The following is an 18,893-nucleotide window of genomic DNA, read 5'->3' on the forward strand; positions in this document are numbered from 1 at the left end:
GGATTCCACGCGCGTGTCGGTTCTAGCATTTTGATTGGGCAACGCTCACCAAGTCTCTGCGACTATTGGTGGAACTGGCTGTCAATTGACTCGGCAGCCCCGCCCTTAGTGGCGTAGGTTAGGCTGCGTGCAGTGCGGCGTCGAGAATGTCCTTCTCCAGCAGTCATTTGGAGTGAGTGTGGCTGTGTTTTATGTTTATTATTTTCTTTTTAGCATGCTTAAGGTAATATCCCAGTTCAGGATAATGTTACTATTTGTATTTGCCAACAAGTGGGACAGAAAGCAATAAACAGTGTTTGCTTTGGAAGCTGCGAGTTGTTAGCAGTGCTAAATAGCTAGCATGCTGTGTTTGACAGGACGAGTGTTACGTCAATTTATCTGCCTACACAAAGTGAGATAAATGTCAACATCAAACTAAGCAGACGTCACAGAGAGTCTCTCTTTTTCCTTTCTCACAAACCATTTCCCATATCTGTCAATGATAGCAGTCAAATTAATTATGCTTCAAGTCATGGTAAACATTATAGGGATTTTATTTCCTTGTTGTAGTTATGGGTTTGTACATGGGCATTAATGATAATGCTCTTCTATCATGTCCAGCAGTGTGATGTTCTCTGAAGAGGACATTGTGGGAACAAGATGGTTAAATGGTGATTCCGAACACTTAAAAAAAACAAAAAAAAAACAACCCCAACTCCAGCTGTTTGAACATCCTGTTCAAAAGTTTACACCCCCCCAAGAGCTCTTAATGCATCGTGTTGCCTTCTTGAGACTCGGTGAATAGTTGCACCTTATGTAATAGTCGTGTACGAGTCGTCCTCGGTGTGAAAAGATGGATCTCGATATCATATAGCCGCTGTTGGAAAGGGGTCAGATATACATATACGCTGGAAAAGGAAAGAATGTGCAGGACCGGGAGGATTTTTCTGAAGAACAGTGGGCAGTTGAACTGTTCAGGACCAACAAGGGACTCATAAAGAACTATCGCAAAACATAAAAACAGTCGTGGATCATCCAGGTAACGACACACGGTATTAAGAATCAAGCGTGTGTAAACTTTTGAACGGGTTCTTTTGTGTAAATTGAGTTGTTATTGTGTCTGTATGTATGTAAACATCCGTCATGTGAAATAGCTTATTCAGAGCAGGACTAAATAATAATAATAAAAAAAAAACATGCAATTTTTATGATCCCTCTTTTTTAAAAAAAATGATAATTACATTTAGCAAATTACGCAAGGGGAACGTAAACTTATGACCTCAACTGTAATTGTCTAACTGCCGTGTAAAACGCTTCCGTTATAGACGTGCTGTTGTGAAGCATTATTGATTCATTTCCTACATCAGGCCATGACGCGTCCCTTTGTTGACTAGTTTCTTATAAACTGCACACCCTGAAGTGTTTTATTCATTATTTATTACACGCTAAATATATCCTGGATCTGTGACTGAATCAAGAATGGGTGGACTCTAAAGCCTGGAAGAACCATTAGGTCCTGATGGGAAAAGGTGCAGTTGAAAACGACTTGGCCAATACCTGATTGCCTGGATTGAACCCATATTTCTAGATTGTATTTAAAAAAACAACAACCCCAGTGTGCATTTAATATATGCACAGCTTTTGATTGCGGTGCTGATTAAACATGATCTTTATTCAACCCCAGCTTGTTTATCACCTGTTGGCAAGGGAAAATGTCCAAGAACCCTGGTGCAAGTTCCACTGTGTGTCGAAATGCATTTTGTATCACGTGACTCCAGTAACATGGAGATCTGTTTATTTAACCAAAGCCACGCCGCACTGTTTTCTTGTCTCCCAGGCAGCAAAAGTAAAACACAATGGACCTGAGAAGCTGAAACGCTGATCCTCGATCAGCTGCTCCCCTGTGATCTTAGGAAAAGGGCAGCTCTAGCAGCTCCGCTCATCTGAGGTCGGTTTGAAGGCCGAGTCGTTGGCTGACCCAGGATCAGGGAGCCAAGCTCCGGATGTGAAGGCTCATAAGAAGTGGTGGAGCTGAGATGTCTTTCAGGCAAGCAGAGGGCATGTCCATCATGCAGGCCTTAGCCATGACTGTGGCTGAGATACCTGTGTTCCTATACTCCACCTTTGGGCAGGTACACACACACACACACACACACACACACACACACACACACACACACACACACACACACAGGCATAGTTGATCTGCTTTTGCCTTTTTCACCAATTATATCTTATCAAATTACATTCATAATTAGTTTTATATCCGATATTATCATAGCTTATCTGAGCTATGTCTTATCTAACTCACACACACACACACACACACACACACACACACGCAAATGACTACAGCACAGGAAAACATGCCACAACACAGTTGATTGCCCTGTTGCCTGACTTTAGTAGACATCACATTTTCTTCTCTCTCTCTGTTTACATTATACATTTAATATATGGAATATATAAATAAATATTTACTTTAATTCAGTAGTGCACAGAACCCTCCACTAATATTGGCACCCTCGGTAAATATGAGCAAAGACGACTGTGAAAAATTGTCTTTATTGTTTAACCTTTTGATCTTTTGTTAAAAAAAAAAAAAAAAAAATCACAAAAATACTCTGCTCTCATGGATATCAAACAATTGGAAACACAACACAGGTTTATCCAATTTTTAATTTTTTTTTTTTTTTTAAATGTAGGTGTGCCACAATTATTGGCACCCTTTTAGTCAATACTTTGTGCTGCCTCCCTTTGCCGAGATAACAGCTCTGAATCTTCTCCTATAACGCCTGATGAGTTTGGAGAATACATGGCGAGGGATCGGAGTCTGTTCCTCCATACAGAATCTCTCCAGATCCTCCAAATTTCGAGGTCCAGGCTGGTGGACTCTCCTCTTCAATTCAGAGATATTTTGGCCGCTCGATCTATCCTGTTCACGGTACGTTGAGCCCCCGTGAGGACCCGAGGGAGAATAGGTCCCCGGCACCACCTTGCCGATTGTAGGAAGTGACAAATGGGGCGACGCATTTGCCGTGTGTTGCAACCTGTGACTGTGGAGTAAGAGATCCTGGTACTTGAGGAACGTGGGCGACTGCGGATACCTTTGGTAGTTTGGTTCAAACTTCACATAGACGGGCGTTTGGAAGGGCCCGGTCCAGTCGATCGGCTAGTCAAGTGTTACCTTGGAGGGTGTTGGCTTAGGGTCTGTCGGGTAATATGAACTTGTAGTTGTCTTTTGCTCGAGTATATCACCCCTGTATCCTTGGTGGATTTCCGTGGCTTTGTGCATCCCCTTGTTGGGCTCCAAGGCGGGTGGGGAGCAGGAGTGATGGAACTAAATAACATAAATATGTCTCTCTCTCTCTCTCATTAAAAAACCCCTAAATTCCTGGAATGCCCTGCTTTACCTACCTTGATCTTGCCATTAAAATAGCCACTGATGCTGGCATGGCATTAAAAGAACAATAAACAAACAGTGTGACGAGACGATATAGACACACGTCCAATTCCAGGTCGATTCATAACATTTCCAGTTGACTGGAATTGTCTTAATTATTGCCCTGATGGTGGAAATGGACATTTTCAATGCTTGTGCTATTTTCTTATAGTTATGAAGCTCAACAACCTTTTGCTGCACATCACAGCTATATTCCTTGGTCTTACCCATTGTTATGAATGACTTGGGGAATTTGGCCTGTGTGTTACCTCATATTTATACCCCTGTGAAACAGGAAGTCGTGGTTGAACAATTTCCTGTTCCTAGTCACCCAGGTGTACTAAAAATATCAGTGGGAATATATTTTGCATATATTTTTCCTCATTTGAATTCATAGGGGTGCCAATAATTGTGGCACACATATATTTAACAAAGTTTTTATTAAATTTTTTATTGTTTTTATAAACTTGTGTTGTCTGCAATTATTTTATATCCATGAGAGCAGAATATTTGGTGATTTTTATTTATTTATTTTATTTTATTTTATTTTATTTTTTTTAACAAAAGGTTAAACGATAAAGTCAATTTTTCACAGCCTGCTAATGCTAATGCTCCCGTCTCTCTTAGTCTATTTTCTCACAGCTGCGGATGACCCCGAGCCTGAAGAAGGTGCTGTTTGCGACGGCGCTGGGCTCCGTGGCCCTGGCGCTCACGGCGCACCACCTGAAGAGACGCAGCAGGAAGAGGAAGCAGGTAGCGGAGAAGTCGGCGCCGAAGACGGTGGGCATCCCGGAGCAGCTGCTACGTTCAGCAAGACCCGCATCGCTAAAGAGAGGTCAGAAGCAGCATCAAAAACCGTGTAGGACACGTATAACACACGTATACACCTGTACGCACTGTTCAAAATTCAAGCTACAGGGTGTAGGATTTTTTCATTTCTTAAAATGTATTTTAAAAAAGTGATTATTGTGGGGGGGGAAATAAGTATATAAAACTTCTTACTACTGTACTGTTATGTATTATGTTAGTACACTATAAGTGTCATTGCTTCTAGGCATCTTAATGAACGTAATGGGCGTCTTAATATATCTATATGCGTTTGTTTATTAGTTTGTGTTTGTATGGTAACATTAATCTGTGTGTGTTTGCAGGTCCGTACCCGGGGAGACAGATGATGAGCCCGAGTACTCGCAGCAACGACACCATGAGTGGAATCTCCTCGCTTGCTGCAAGCAAACACTCGAGCTCTTCACACACATCGGTATGAGACCCACGCATAGAGTGGTGCTTGAAAGTTTGTGAACCCTCTAGAGTTTTCTATATATCTGCATAAATGTGACCTCAAACATCAGGTTTTTCACAAAAGTCCCCTATGTAGACAAAGCGAACCCAATGAAACAAATGACAGAAATATTAAACTCGGTCATTTATTTACTGAGGAAAATGATCCAAGATTACGTAATCTGTGAGCGGCAGAAGTACGTGAACGTCTCGGATCAGCAGTTCATTTGAAGGTGAAATTTGCGTCAGGTGTTTTCAATCGACGGGAGGATGATCAGGTGTGTGTGAGTGAGCGAGCGCTCGGTATTATGTAAAGGACAGGGATCGATCAGAGTCTGATCTTCACGACACGTGTTTGTGGAAGTGCATCATGGCACGAACAAAGGAGATTTCTGAGGCCCTCAAAAAAAAAAAAAGAGTTTGAAAAGCAAAGGTTCACATACTTCTGCCACGCACAGTTGTGTAATATTGGATCATTTTCCTCAATAAATAAATGACCAGATATAATATTTTTGATCTCATTTGTTTAACTGGGTTCTCTTTGTCAACGTTTAGGACTTGTGTGAACATCCGATGACGTTTTATGCAGAAATGTAGAAAATTCTAACGGGTTCACAAACGTTCCAGCACAACTGTACGCAATACTCCAGTTTCTCACACGGAATTTTTACATGTTTGTCATCTGCTATTCCTATAATGCTAAATACAGCATGGTAGACTCTTATTGGATGTGTATGTTTGCGTGTATATCTTCAAGGGGCGACTCCCTCCATCTCCCAACCAGTCAGCCGCTGTAGCCACGCCGGATCCTGTGGCAGAAGAGCCAGGGGCGTTGGAAGATGCAAATGCAGAGAACTTATACCTCATGGGTAATTAAATCTATTCGTGTTTATGTAAATAGGAAGTCTGGGGTTAATTTATGCGGCGTTGTGGGTTTATAAAGTTCTTGCTCTTTTCTTTAGCTGATAAGAAATGCTGACCGTTGTACACGAGCAGTAGAATACATTTCCTCCTTAGTCCAGTCCTTTATGTTTGTGTTCTGCCTGCTGAAGAGCAGACTCATGAAGCCGAAAGCTGGCGAAATTCATTAAAAATGGCCTTCTTGTTTTGCTTTTGTGCTGTAGAAGAAACCTTAGAGCCCGAGCCGGTGCTGTAGAGACAGGAGGTGTGGCAGTATGAGCATGTGACGCTCACTCGCATTCATTATTGATGAAGCTTTTCTTAATGTCAGGAGGTCAAAGTGAAGGATCGCCTAAAAGCCATCGATCAGGAATGCTTGATTAAAAAAACAAACATTACAGCCACTGAGGAGGAGGAAGTGCGCACACACAGGACTTACGTTAATGCTATTGACCACAGTTCCATTTTTACCACGCAATTACACGTTAATGTGTCGGTTATATATTTATTAAGGATAAGCTTGACTATATTCTCTCAAATGACGGCGAACCTCGCGTCATCGGTGTCTATATTTAAAGCTGTCGGGGTGAACAGAAGTGTCTGTGCATCCATGATTCAAGACAGTTGATGAATTAAACTGTACATTTCCTAATCTGTGCAAACTCTAGAGACTGCTGTGTGTGAAATTCCCGAGTAGTCACTGGTAATAAACGGTCGCTCCCTGTAGGTATGGAGCTGTTTGAGGAAGCGCTGCAGAAGTGGGAGCAAGCGCTGAACATCAGACACCAGACTCCGTCCAACTCCTCTGCTGCTAACAGCCTCGCTCAACAGGGGGCAGCACTCACGGTAAAATCCACTCATCTCCCCATTACTCGGTTCTGAACGCGTCACGCGAACGTGTGGAGGAGCGTAGAGTTGAGGTTTCGGCCGGAACGTACTCGACTGACGGAGTGAACAGAGTAGCAGCGTAAGAGATTTGATTTACACGTAGCAGCTCGCTAACAGAGTAGCATTTGAGTATTCGAATGCAAATGTTACATTTTGGAAATAATAAGTGTTTTTATTGCGTCGGTTTCTCCTGCTTTTTGGGAAGCGGGTAGGGGAATGCGCCAGATTGCAGTGTTTTCTGCGTGAGCTGTAATCGTTAATACGCAGGGATAGTGGTTAGGAAGAAATGCCGTAGTGTGCACAGTAATCGAGATTGTACAATTTCTGAACGACTGATCTTGCAAAATGGCAACGTTAACTGATTATGTAAAATGTGTGTGCGTGTGTGTGTGTGTGTGCGCTGTGATCATAACAGCCAGAAGGTCGTAATCGAAAATTTGCAGAAAAGCTGGAGTTCCTTCTGCACCGGGCTTATCATTTGCAGGAAGACTTTGGCAGCACAATACCAGCAGATAGCCTGCTAGCTGACCTTGGTAAGCATACACACACACACACTTATTTGTACTCACATATTCTTCATATTTTATTCTTTAGGTTTTTATTGTGTATTTTGTGTGTGTGTTCCAGAGAGTGAAGGCACATTAATTCTGCCCATTGTGGAAAGCTCCCACGGGCTTCGGGATGATGACGCCGTTACCATCACGTCAGACGATTCTTTCTTCTCGGCAGCCGAGGTTGGGAAAAACTCGCGTGCGCACACACACACATACACACTTACTTTCGCATACAACCCCGATACACACTGGTTATTTTCGAATAATTGCACACAATTTGTTTCTGTTTAGCGACTACGGACTACTGTTTCGTTCATTTTTGGAAGTCCAGTGTAAAGTATAAAAAGCATTGTATTCATTTGCAAAGACGCCCGGGGTGTTTTTCCGAAATAAATACCAACGTCGGAGACCACCGTTTTGTTTTCAATCAGACGGACGTTTAGGATTTATTGTAAATTATTTGGAGGCAAACAGTGATGATGGGGAAACTGTACGTCACATGAACACCATCATCAGTCAACACAGCCAGGCTGGAATTATTTATGCAGGTCAATATTAAAGTTCATTATTACAAATAAAATATTTACAGATTTTACTGGTGAATGACGGAAAACGGAAACCCGTACGGCGGTCTTCAGATGCAAATACGTCCCAATTACTCGGATTTCCCAGTATTACTACTAATCACTAAAACTGAATCAGGGATTTCTCTCTCTCTCTCTCTCTCTCTCTCTCTCTCTCTCTCTCTCTCTCTCTCCCTCCCTGTGCTGTAGCTGTTCGAGACGTTTGCTCTCGATGAGGTGTATCATCCCTTAAAGCCTGCAGCTCTGTATGAAGAGGCGCTGAATTTGGTGAGAGAAGGGAAAGTAGAATGCAGATCACTCAGGTACTACATGCTAAACAGTACACAGTCGTAACCTACACTCACTCGCTCTCTCTCTCTCTCTCGTAGTGTACTTCATTTAGTTAAAACCTTACGAAGATGTGATGTGATGTATGTGTGCATGTGAGATTGATTGTATGCTCTTCAGAACAGAGTTGCTGGAGTGTTACAGTGATCAGGACTTCCTGGCTAAGCTGCACTGTGTCCGACAGGCTTTCCACGTCAGTACACACACACACACACAGACACACACATACACACACACATCTATTTTGGTCTCTGCTGGTTTCTTTTTTGTGGTTTCCTCTCTTTCTCTTCCTTTTTGGCTTCACTCACTCTCTGTGATGTTTCTTGTAATCTGCTTTTGTGTGTGTGTGTGTGTGTGTGTGTGTGTGGGTGTGTGTGTGTTTGTATAGGTGTTACTGTTGGATGAGACTCACAAGACTTTCTTCATGGAAACAGGCAAACAGATAATCAATGGACTCTTGATCAAAGCGAACAAGGTAATACGAGAGGCTCTGTTTATAACAACGTATAGAATAATCCTAGGTCATATACCCCCCCCCCACCCCCCCTTTTAAAGTTCCTGCAAATGATTTAGAAAACCACAAAGATGTCTCCTCAATCACTTCCGACCGTGGCCTGTTTACTAATTGCAACACGATGTAGAATGATATGCGCATTAATAAGTGCATCACCTCCACCTTTCCATATGCGGTAGCACACAAGTGGTATTAATGTCTAGCTGGGTAATTAGTTATGGAAAGCAGTTAGATGACTCATTGTAGCCACTCATCATTGTGGGCAAAAGTTTGCGCGATCTTGTTAAACATGCTCGCGGTATAATTCGCCAGTGACCGAGTGAGCACCAGAGCGAGTACACCCATGACAGATTCTGAGCAGAAACGTGGGATTAGAGTAGTATTCACAGCACCTTAATTGGTGGTTAATAGCATAATGAACATATTAATAGCGTGATCTTTTTTTAAAAAATATATTTTTAGTTGTTTCTGGTTTTTAGATTAGTATTCAGTACGTTGCCCTTCCTATGTCAACTTTAATGTTTGTGTGTTTTGGATTCTTTGGCTTTCCAGAACATTTTTGGATACTGAGTCAGAGATATTACAATACCCAGCACAAAAAAAACATTTTTTCTATATAGGCATAGTGACATGACAGACAATGATTATTATTTTCTAAATGATTGTGTGTGTGTGTGTGTGTGTGTGTGTGTGTATAGAGTCCAAAGGCATTTTTGGAGAGCTATCAGGACATGTTACTGTACACTCAACGAGAGGAGACATGGCCAAGCACCAAGATGGAACTGGAGGGACGAGGGGTCTGTGTCTCACGCTCTCTCCTCTCTTTGTTTGCCTTTCTTTCTCTCTCTATCTCTCTCTCTCTCTCCTCTCTTTGTTTGCCTTTCTTTCTCTCTCTCTCTCTCTCTCTATCTCACTCTCTCCTCTCTTTGTTTGCCTTTCTTTTTCTCTCTCTCTCTCTCTCTCTATCTCACTCTCTCCTCTCTTTGTTTGCCTTTCTTTCTCTCTCTATCTCTCTCTCTCTCCTCTCTTTGTTTGCCTTTCTTTCTCTCTCTCTCTCTCTCTCTCTCTCTCTCTCTCCTCTCTTTGTTTGCCTTTCTTTTTCTCTCTCTCTCTCTATCTCACTCTCTCATCTCTTTGTTTGTCTTTCTTTTCTCTCTCTCTCACGCTCTCTCTCTCTCACTCTCTCCTCTCTTTGTTTGCTTTTCTTTCTTCTCTTACTCTCTCTTTGTCACAGTCTCTTTCTCATACACACACACACACACACACACACACACACACACACACACACTTTTCTCTCTGTGTGGTATGCTCAGTTTAGATGTCTGTGCCGTTATGTCTGCTTGTCTCTTTCAACTGTCTTAAAAAAAAAAGAAAAGTGTGTGTGTGTGTGTGTGTGTGTGTGTGTGTGTATGTATATAATATATATATAATATATAACGCAATCGTTAGTCGATGCGTTAGCCCTTAAACCCATTGCTTGCATTAGACTTAAGGTCAGGTGCAACTTTTATAAAGCTGTTTTAGTAATGGTGGCTTCTGGCCTTTGACTTCTGCACAGGTGGTATGTATGAACTTCTTCGACATCGTGTTGGACTTCATCCTCATGGACGCGTTCGAGGACCTGGAGAACCCGCCTACCTCCGTGGTCGCCGTCTTACGTAACCGATGGCTCTCGGACAGTTTTAAAGAGACGGTAAGCTCGTTCTTGCAAACGGTTTGGAGTTGTTTGCTCTTCATATTATAAATTCTTTATTCTAATCTTTTGAGGCACTGGATTTCTGATTCCCGTGAGCCGTAATCATCAAGATTAAAACAACGACAACAAAAAACGCTGGGAATATTTCACAATGTGTAATGAATGTAGGATATATGAAAGTTCCACTTTTTGAATTAAATTACGGGAATTTTTTTTTACTTTTCCTCAATATTCAAATTTTCTGAGGTGCACCAGTATGTTGTATCCAGGGCATATCTCTGTAGCGCCTGTAGTACAATATTCAGAGCATAGATTCCTCAGGATTGGCAGCCGCTATCTTGCTATTCCAGAGATGTATGATGTGTAATATTCTGTCTGCCTTTGATGTTATGTTACTGAATAGCTCATACTTTATTTATTTATTTATTTATTTATTTATTTATTTAATTAATTTATTTTTTAACAATAACTCCCCTATTTGTCTCTCAGGCTTTAGCTACAGCATGTTGGTCAGTACTGAAAGCCAAAAGAAGGTTACTGATGGTAAGTCATTGTAAAATTTAAAGAGCCAGTGAAGTGTCTTCAGGTTCCACACACACACTTGTATGTAATCTGCCTGATGTCCACACACAATGGAGCGGAAAGATCAAAAACCTGTTAAAAAGAAGCACAATGTGCATTAGCTTGTAAGCACAAAGAATGAGATGACATCATTGTACTCTTATCATGCTATTCCTATTATTGCGGTTGATTTGATCCTATCCTGTGTAATATTGAAGCTGTTGAGATCTGCCTTAGGGCAAGTATAATAAACGTGTACCACCTTGTATTCAAACTCTGCTGGCTAAATAACTAAAACTTGGAGAACTTCCAGAGGTGTCCTGTGCCGCAGTCTTCGAATTCGAATAGGCAAATGGATGGAGAAAGACAGACAAGACAGATGAATGAACGGAAATGTGAAATCTATAAATAAATGTAAATGGATAAACCCTTGGGGCTTTTTTAGGTTCCAGATGGGTTCATATCTCATTTCTATGCCATCTCTGAACACGTGAGTCCAGTTCTGGCGTTCGGATTCCTGGGTCCCAGACAGCATCTGACTGAAGTGTGCACTATTTTCAAGGTAAGATGTGCACATCAAGTCCATCACTAATGTGTTTTTTGTGTGTGTGTGATATCCCATATCATCGGCATATCGTGAGTTCGAATCCCCGATAATGTCACGGCCATCCATGGCCGTTAGACAAGGGAGTAAAATCGGCGGTGCTTTCTGGGTGAGGAGAGATGACATACTCTCTCACCAGCGCTAGAGAGAGAGAGAGAGCATGTTGCCAACATGCTCTGACCAGTGAACCTAGTTCCAGTCAAATTTCCAGTAGTGTCTGGAGAGCTTCAGGCACTTATCTTTTGAGGTTCGATGACCGAAAAGGCTTTCTCTTGGCATGCCTTCCATATTATTTACTGGCATGGAGGTGCTGTGTAATTGTAGATTTGAAGAACTGGTGACTCCAGAATGCCACCATCTTCTGAAAATCTCCAGCCATGATCCTTGGACAAACATCTTGCCTCTCTAACCTTCCTCCTTACTGTACACAGTGACAATTTATTCTTGTTTTAAACTTGACCGTTATTGTCCTCAATGTGGATATGGGCGGTTATTTATTTATTTATTTATTTGTTTGTTTGTGCAACACACCTTTGTCTGATTTCCTTTGTACGTTCTGTAATCTTCCCCGTGTTGATCATTGACTAAGGGAAATATGACTTTGTGTTACCTTGTCTAATATAACTGAAACAGGAAGTCATGGATGACTGCTTAAGGGTTTTGAAAAAAGTAAGATATACATGGGAAGTTGCTTCAAATACACCTTGCTCATAAGAATTTTTAGTGGTACCAATAATTGACACATGGTTTTGTAAGGAAAAAGAAATACGTGTGGTAAGCGTTCTATATTTGCATAGAATCATTTGACTTCAGTGAAAGGTTAGGGTGCTAATATAAGCTTTACCGAAAACATGTTCTTGAATACACGACAAGTTTATCTTTATCATGCTAAATAACGCTTTTTTTCTTCTCCCGTGTTTTAACAGCAACAAATTGTGCAGTACCTGAAGGACATGTTTGACCACGACAAAGTGCGCTTCACGTCGACTCAGTCGCTGGCCGAAGACATTCTGAGTTTGTCTCACAGGCGCACCGACATCCTGCTGGGCTACCTGGGCATCGAAAATCTGCCTGAAGCTAACGGGGCGCTGCCTACTAGCCCAGACGAACAGGACTGACGACACGACTGTAAGAGAAAAGAGAAATAGATCGAACTTCTTTAATTCCAGATCCAGCGGCAGATCTACGCTCGTCATATTTAGCAGACCGGAATGTAAACAATCAGTAACTATCCTCAGCAGGGCCGAGTATAACGCGGAACAGACGCTATCTACAGTCTTAGAGTTTCTCTGAAGAAATCGACACTCGGTCTGGGTTCTATGGCTGAAACTCTTAGACTACAGCTCCCGAAATAGCAGGTGGTGGTAACTCTTGCATCTGTTACTATTAATCGAATTGTCTAGTTGAAACGGGTTAAGTCTCAATGTCGTAGATCGGATTGATCTGCGACGGAAGATTACAGTTTCTCTAGCAGCCTGACTGACAAAACCTAGAATAAGCCAATAAGTGATGTATGCAGATCTACAACGTATAATCGAAAGTCTTCAGTTCTTTGAAAGATGTCCTGTAGTGTCTCTACCAGCCGGACTGAAATATTCTGTATGCTGAGGTCAGTGGAAATGCCACCTTGTGTCAACTTTAGCCGACAGAACGCTAACATTGTTTTCTCGAACGATGTCGAAGTGTTTCTTCGTTCGTCCGTCAGATCACCAATTAGCTCTAGATGTGGATGTCGGAGCCGAACACGGATTTCCTCCGAGACCGTTCGGGTGTACAGTCCGGGACATGTGACCGAGAACCGCTGCTTTCCGAGCCTCATTTAATCCCACAACCACCGAAGAAGCCGCACGAACAAGCGCACCACGGATCCCAAAATAACACTAAACTAAGTAGTCTAGGTCGTGTTCACTGCTAGGTTCTGTCTCTCTGTCCTTAACATGCCCTTGTATATAATTGTCGCCCGTCGATGTATATTTTGGTACGTGCGTTATATGTGTAACTGGAGATATGAAAGTAGAGGAGTGTGAGGAACCTATGTATATGTACTCAGGGGGGGGATAAAAAGTCAGAGGTGGGTTGCATGCTAGCCAGATCAAGATCTTCGGCAGGTGGTTATCGTCTGTTCGATATCGGAAGTATAATTCCTGTAATCGTTACGTTCGAGCAGGTTGTAATTATCATTTAGGATGATGAAACGGGTATTCAGGGCACTGAAGAATGCGAGGGACGCTTGGAATGTATTGGCTAACACTGGGTTTCATTTAAAGTCGAGTTTATGGTTTATTAGCAAGGTAAAGCTTTCTACTGTAATGAACTGCAGATCACAAACGTCTGACTGAATAATAAATAATATATAGTCATGCTTCAATTCACATCATATCAGGATGAATCTTTCCCAATCCTGCTCTTATAATTCCCAGTGTACTGCTGATTATATATTTTTTTTCATCTGTGTTAAAATGCTACTTTTTTATTTTAATTTTTTTATTATTATTATTTTTTTTACTAATGCGGGATTAGGATACATACCCTTTGATTTCCAATACTATTTTTAACTCGCCTTTATCAACTGGGTTTTTTTTTGTTTTTTTAAAAAAATTTATTATTTTTTTTCATTTATGATTTATGACATGTGTATGCATTAAATGGAAGCGTGTGCACTGGGAAATTTTCCCCTGCTCTACAGTTTCCTGGACTGTTTTCCCAAGTGCTTGCCTTTTTATAAAGAGTTGCCAACTAGCTAGCAAAATAAAATAACGAAGCTACGTGAGCTGTCGCGCAGATAGACGAGTCGGCTGCGAGAGGCTGAAGTCTACAGTTGCGCTGATTCCATCACTTGGCTAACAAATTCGAAACCTGCTAGTGTATAAGTTCTCATCAGGAAGTCATATTCCCTCCAAGATAAGCAACAATCATTGTTGTTGTTTTTTGTTTTTTTTTTAAACCACTTTTTGTATAGGCTTTCGGGACTAGCTAGTTAAATTTGGTGCAAAAATATATATATATATATATTTTAAATCCCATAATTCATACTCGATACCAATGACGCGTCTATTTGAGTCTTAATGGGCAAAACGGTGGACATGCGTGTGCACACGTGAAATTGTGTATGGCATCTGATAATGTTTTGTGTTTTCCTATTTCCATTTCCTCCCATTTAACTCCAACCAAGTCCTGTAATGAAGGTTCACCAGCCTTCATTTGCACTTTATTGTTTAAAAAACGATTGCAAATCCGACACGAACGGCTTCAATCGGATATTTATAGAAATACCGCCTGGTCAAATATGTTGCCTCTAAAAGCAGTGCTTGTATTTCTTTTCATGCGTATTTTTCCTTCTTGGGAGTGTGCAGTCGTGTACGTTTCGTGCTGAAAGGCGGAACAATGCGAAGAAGTGCCGAAAAGTAAATTGGCCAGCGTTTACTTTGACTTAAATGATGAGATTTCTAGTTCACTTGATTATGCAGAGTTGGTACACAGCTATGACGTGGTCAACATTGAAAGCCTGAGGAATGACATTGGAGGAGTTGCATCGTTTGTGCCTCTGTTCTTTCTATATGACTTCTTTCTCTATCTGTCATTCTGTACTCGCGTTTGTATCAGTGTGGCAGCCTGGGAAAAGCCTTCACGTGGAGAAATTTGGACATTTTCCTCTGTAGTTCTGAAAACTGAGAGATGTTTGACTTTTCCACGTTTCTCAACCAGAAGTGAATTAGTTTACTCCAAAAGTTAAAAAAAAAAAAAAAAAAGAGGTGGAGAAACCTGCATTTAAAGATTTCGTTCCAACTGTGGCGTAGGAACGTCATGGACTGATATCTGGTTTATGTCACTTTCGCTGTGTCACTATACAACAACTTGATCAAAACATGACCTTCGCTGTGTAAGAAAATCACTTAACTAGTACAGATAGCTTGCGTTGCTAAACTGCCAACAAAACTACCGGGTGTCCCAAAAGTCTCCACACACGGGGTTAAATAACACCTTTTAGCAAAAAGTTCATTCTCATGGCTGGATCGGGAAGCTGTCGCAAGGTTACGGTGAGACCCGAGAGGCTTTTCACCTGCTAGTGTGAACAATGGATAACTGATTATACACCTTAACTGAGAACGGTTTTTAGAAAACCCCATTGGATATCACTGGCTGAAATTATAATTTTTTTTAAAGTGGGGAAAAAACAAAACAACGGTTGATTTGTTTCCGCATGTCTCGTATGTTGATGTTAAGAAACCATAAATGCTTTTAGTGACTTTTTAACCATGCCTAGGCTGTCATCCATGTTGGGTAAGGAGACAGTTTAACAAACAAACCAGAGGCACGAACGATCTCTGATAATTCCTTCCAAGCTTTATTTTTCTACATAATGTCTCTTGTATATTATAGGATAAGATGAAGCCATGATTATATGTCCGTCCGTCCGTCCGTCCGTCCCCCCCCATATTGTTGTCAAACAGTAAATGGTTACTAATTGTAGGTAGGAAATTGGGAAACTGACAAAAACCGCAGACCATACGCGCCATAGGATTGGTCCGATAAACCATTTGGACACCTTGTGTGGATTTGTTGTTTTACCACGCCATCTAATTTGCATAGAATTGGGAAAATTCCAATTTAGCTGAAATCATGGCTCCGCGTTGGACACTTGCATAGAAAATGAATGGTCATCTGTCGCTTTGTTGCTTGCTCGTGTGAACGTAGGGTTCATCGTGTACAAACTGTAGAAACCAATCTGATGCTTTTCAGTCCATCATGCTACCTGTGTATAACTTTCATCTGTAAAGAAGACACTGCAGGAGCAGTACATGCTTACGAAACCTGCTACGTGGTTTTTTTTTGTTTTTTTTTAAAAGCTGACTTATAATTACAGCTCTTAAGGAGAGGATTGTAAATGGTAGCCTACTGTACAATGAGATGCCTGAAAGGTTCGACCTTAATTATTCATTTGTTCTTTTTTTTTTTTTTCCTAAAACATGTTAATTGTAACCATGAGTTGACTGAAAGGTGTTGAATTTACTGACGTTTGAACTGTAATAATCGTTCAGATTTAATAGTGTTGCATATTATTTGCATATCTGTATCCGTTAAATATCTTGTTTTCCCTTCGTGTTTTTGTTGCGACGCTTTTACATCGAGGACATGGGAACAGTTTTGAGGAATGAAAAGAGCAAATGTTTTATAATGGAAAGTTTCAGTACAAACTTTATGATGGATTTTGACTTGCTGTAATTAAAACTATCTACATCAATATGGCAATACTACAAGATACATTTTAGCTACATGATACTGGGTAGACAATATAAATGTAGTAATTTATACACAGATTATGAATTATGTAGAAATTCATTTGGGGGAAGCCGTGTAATCTAAATCAGGATGTGCTCCATGTAGTAGTTTTATAGTTTGGAATGCTATAATGGGAATATTTTGGTTATTTTGTTATTGGTCATTCATGAACAAATCCATAAATGTGACCAATCATTATAGGAGAGCTAATCTGACGTTTTGTTACTTATACAGTCCCCTCCAAAACTATTGGAACGGCAAGGCCAGTTCCTTTGTTTGTGCTATACACCAAGGACGTGATGGATATGAGATGAGTGTTTAGGATTACAGCTTTTATTTCCTGGTATTTACATCTAGATGTGTTAAACATCATAAAACCTTTTGTATCAGACCACGCAATTTTGAGGTGAGCAAAAGTATAGGAACAGAGAAGTCTTAAAATAAGTAACAGTTAACATTTGATTGCATATCCCTTGCTTGCAATAACTGCATCAAACCTGCGACTCACTGACATCACCAAATTGTTGCTTTCTTCTTTCGTGATGCTTTTCCAGGCTTTCACCACAGCCGTGACACTACCTCCACCATGTTTCACAGATCAGCTTGTATGTTTTGGATCATAAGCAGATCCTTTCTTTCTCCACACTTTGGCCTTTCCATCCCTTTGGTAGAGGTTCATCTGTGATTCCAGAACTTGTGTGGCTCATCTCTGTACCAGGGAATAAAAGCTGAAATTTTCAACTCTTCTCATATTCATCTTTTGACCTCAAACCCAAATGTCTCCAGTCTACAGCAAAAACAGTTGACTTGGGTTTGCTGTTCCAATAGTTTCGGAGGGGACTGTGTGTTTCAGTAACAGCTAGGAATCGGATACAATGATCTATGGCAAAATTATAAAACTTCTCTACTCTAATGTGCAGCTCATCACATGCTTGTGTGTTGTGTGCCTGTTTATTTCAGTGTTAAGTGTCTTGTAAAAAAAAAAAAGCCGTGTTAAGCTGTGCTTTCTGAACCTTTTCATGTAGCTTTTGAGCAGTACTAACGTTGGGCGTCTGTTGAATTTCTAATAACTGAGAGTTTTAATTTGGAAGGTCATTGTAATTTGATGAGCATAAATGTATTTGCTGAGTTACACCCCTCAAAAAGTGCACTGGAATCTTCTATAAAAGCAGTGAATGAACATTCTTTTGTGTTTTCATGGATACTAGTCTGGCAAACAGTTGGCAAAAAAAAAAAAGTTTTAATCTGATTTTTAATCATGTATATGTGCAGGAACCAGGGGTCACCTTAAAAAAAAAAAAAAAAGTTCTTATTTCCATTTGCCTTTGGTGTAAATCCTGGTGGTCAATTCCGGCACAAAAGTGTTGTACTTGTGTCTGACATTTGTATTTTGTTTTTCTTATATCTGTACTTCTATTGCACAAACATTAAAAAATATATCATTTTTGCTGTTCGTCTTCTATCTCATCATTTCTATTGTCACTAATGTTTCTTATGGAAGCGTAGTGGTTTAAACCTGTTACAACCCCAATTCCGAAAAAGATGGGACAGTCGACTGTTCACTACTGTGTAACATCACCTTTTCTTTTAATAACACTTATTAAGCGTTTGGGCTCTGAAGACACCAGTTGGTTAAGTTTAATAAGTGAATTTTCTTTTAATAAAACACAATTTGGAGTTCAACACACTTGAAATCATACGTGTATTGATTTTGTAGGTAAATAAGTTTTGTAGGTAGCATTTCAAGTCATGTTTAGTCATGATTACCTTGCTTAAGTAAAGACAACGTTAGGGTTTACAGTGTACTTTTCCCACAGAAGAATGTCACATCTATTGATATTTCTGTTGAATACATTATTGAAAACGCTATTTTACCTTGTGGTTTTGTTCAAGTACCTCAACTTTATTCATCCGCACTGTTTCAAAGATGAGTAAGCGTTTGCTTGTCCAAATATATATAAAGCCAACAGTTTCCATGGGGTGTACTTATTTTTTCACATGAGTGTACATATTGACCAAACTCAATTTGCTATTGAATGAATGAACATTCAGTCCAATGTATAAATGGATTGAGGTGTCTGGGGGACTAGATATACAGTACAGATTCTGTGGTAAGACTGAATGAGTAAAAATAGGTGCGTTTGAATATTTATCTGGTATTTAATCTATTTCAGACCATATTACAAAATATTTATTGGACTGGAATATTCCGTGCTTGATGACGACTTTGCGTACTCTATCAAGTGAGCAACATTTCTTCATTCAGTTATTTTTTTTTCGCTC

General features: G+C 40.5%; 1 protein-coding gene across 2 annotated transcripts; it reads left to right on the top strand.

Annotated features, from left to right (window-relative positions):
* The first annotated feature begins 23 nt into the window (after positions 1-23).
* Positions 24-18,057, top strand: miga2 (mitoguardin 2). Of its 2 annotated transcripts, XM_053648406.1 has the most exons (17): positions 24-172; positions 601-1,018; positions 1,817-2,111; positions 4,049-4,256; positions 4,573-4,682; positions 5,460-5,571; positions 6,330-6,448; positions 6,906-7,023; positions 7,118-7,224; positions 7,818-7,930; positions 8,076-8,148; positions 8,344-8,430; positions 9,168-9,266; positions 10,028-10,162; positions 10,655-10,708; positions 11,172-11,288; positions 12,257-18,057. In XM_053648406.1, exons 3-17 carry the CDS (start codon positions 2,016-2,018, stop codon positions 12,446-12,448), a joined length of 1,740 nt encoding a protein of 579 aa, XP_053504381.1. In that variant the 5' UTR covers positions 24-172; positions 601-1,018; positions 1,817-2,015; the 3' UTR covers positions 12,449-18,057. The 2 variants fall into 2 exon arrangements, with proteins under 2 accessions (XP_053504381.1, XP_053504380.1); XM_053648405.1 differs by lacking the exon at positions 601-1,018.
* The last annotated feature ends 836 nt before the right edge of the window (positions 18,058-18,893 follow it).

This window comes from Ictalurus furcatus, chromosome 18 (genome assembly GCF_023375685.1).
Source record: "Ictalurus furcatus strain D&B chromosome 18, Billie_1.0, whole genome shotgun sequence".
Lineage (NCBI taxonomy): Eukaryota > Metazoa > Chordata > Actinopteri > Siluriformes > Ictaluridae > Ictalurus > Ictalurus furcatus.

What these genes read in the sequence shown, in the direction of transcription:
- miga2 (XM_053648406.1), top strand. Translation starts at nt 2,016, where the DNA reads ATGTCTTTCAGGCAAGCAGAGGGCATGTCCATCATGCAGGCCTTAGCC. An exon ending in CGGACAGTTTTAAAGAGACG is followed by an intron (nt 10,163 to 10,654) that starts GTAAGCTCGTTC and finishes TTTGTCTCTCAG; the next exon opens with GCTTTAGCTACAGCATGTTG. An exon ending in CCAAAAGAAGGTTACTGATG is followed by an intron (nt 10,709 to 11,171) that starts GTAAGTCATTGT and finishes GGGCTTTTTTAG; the next exon opens with GTTCCAGATGGGTTCATATC.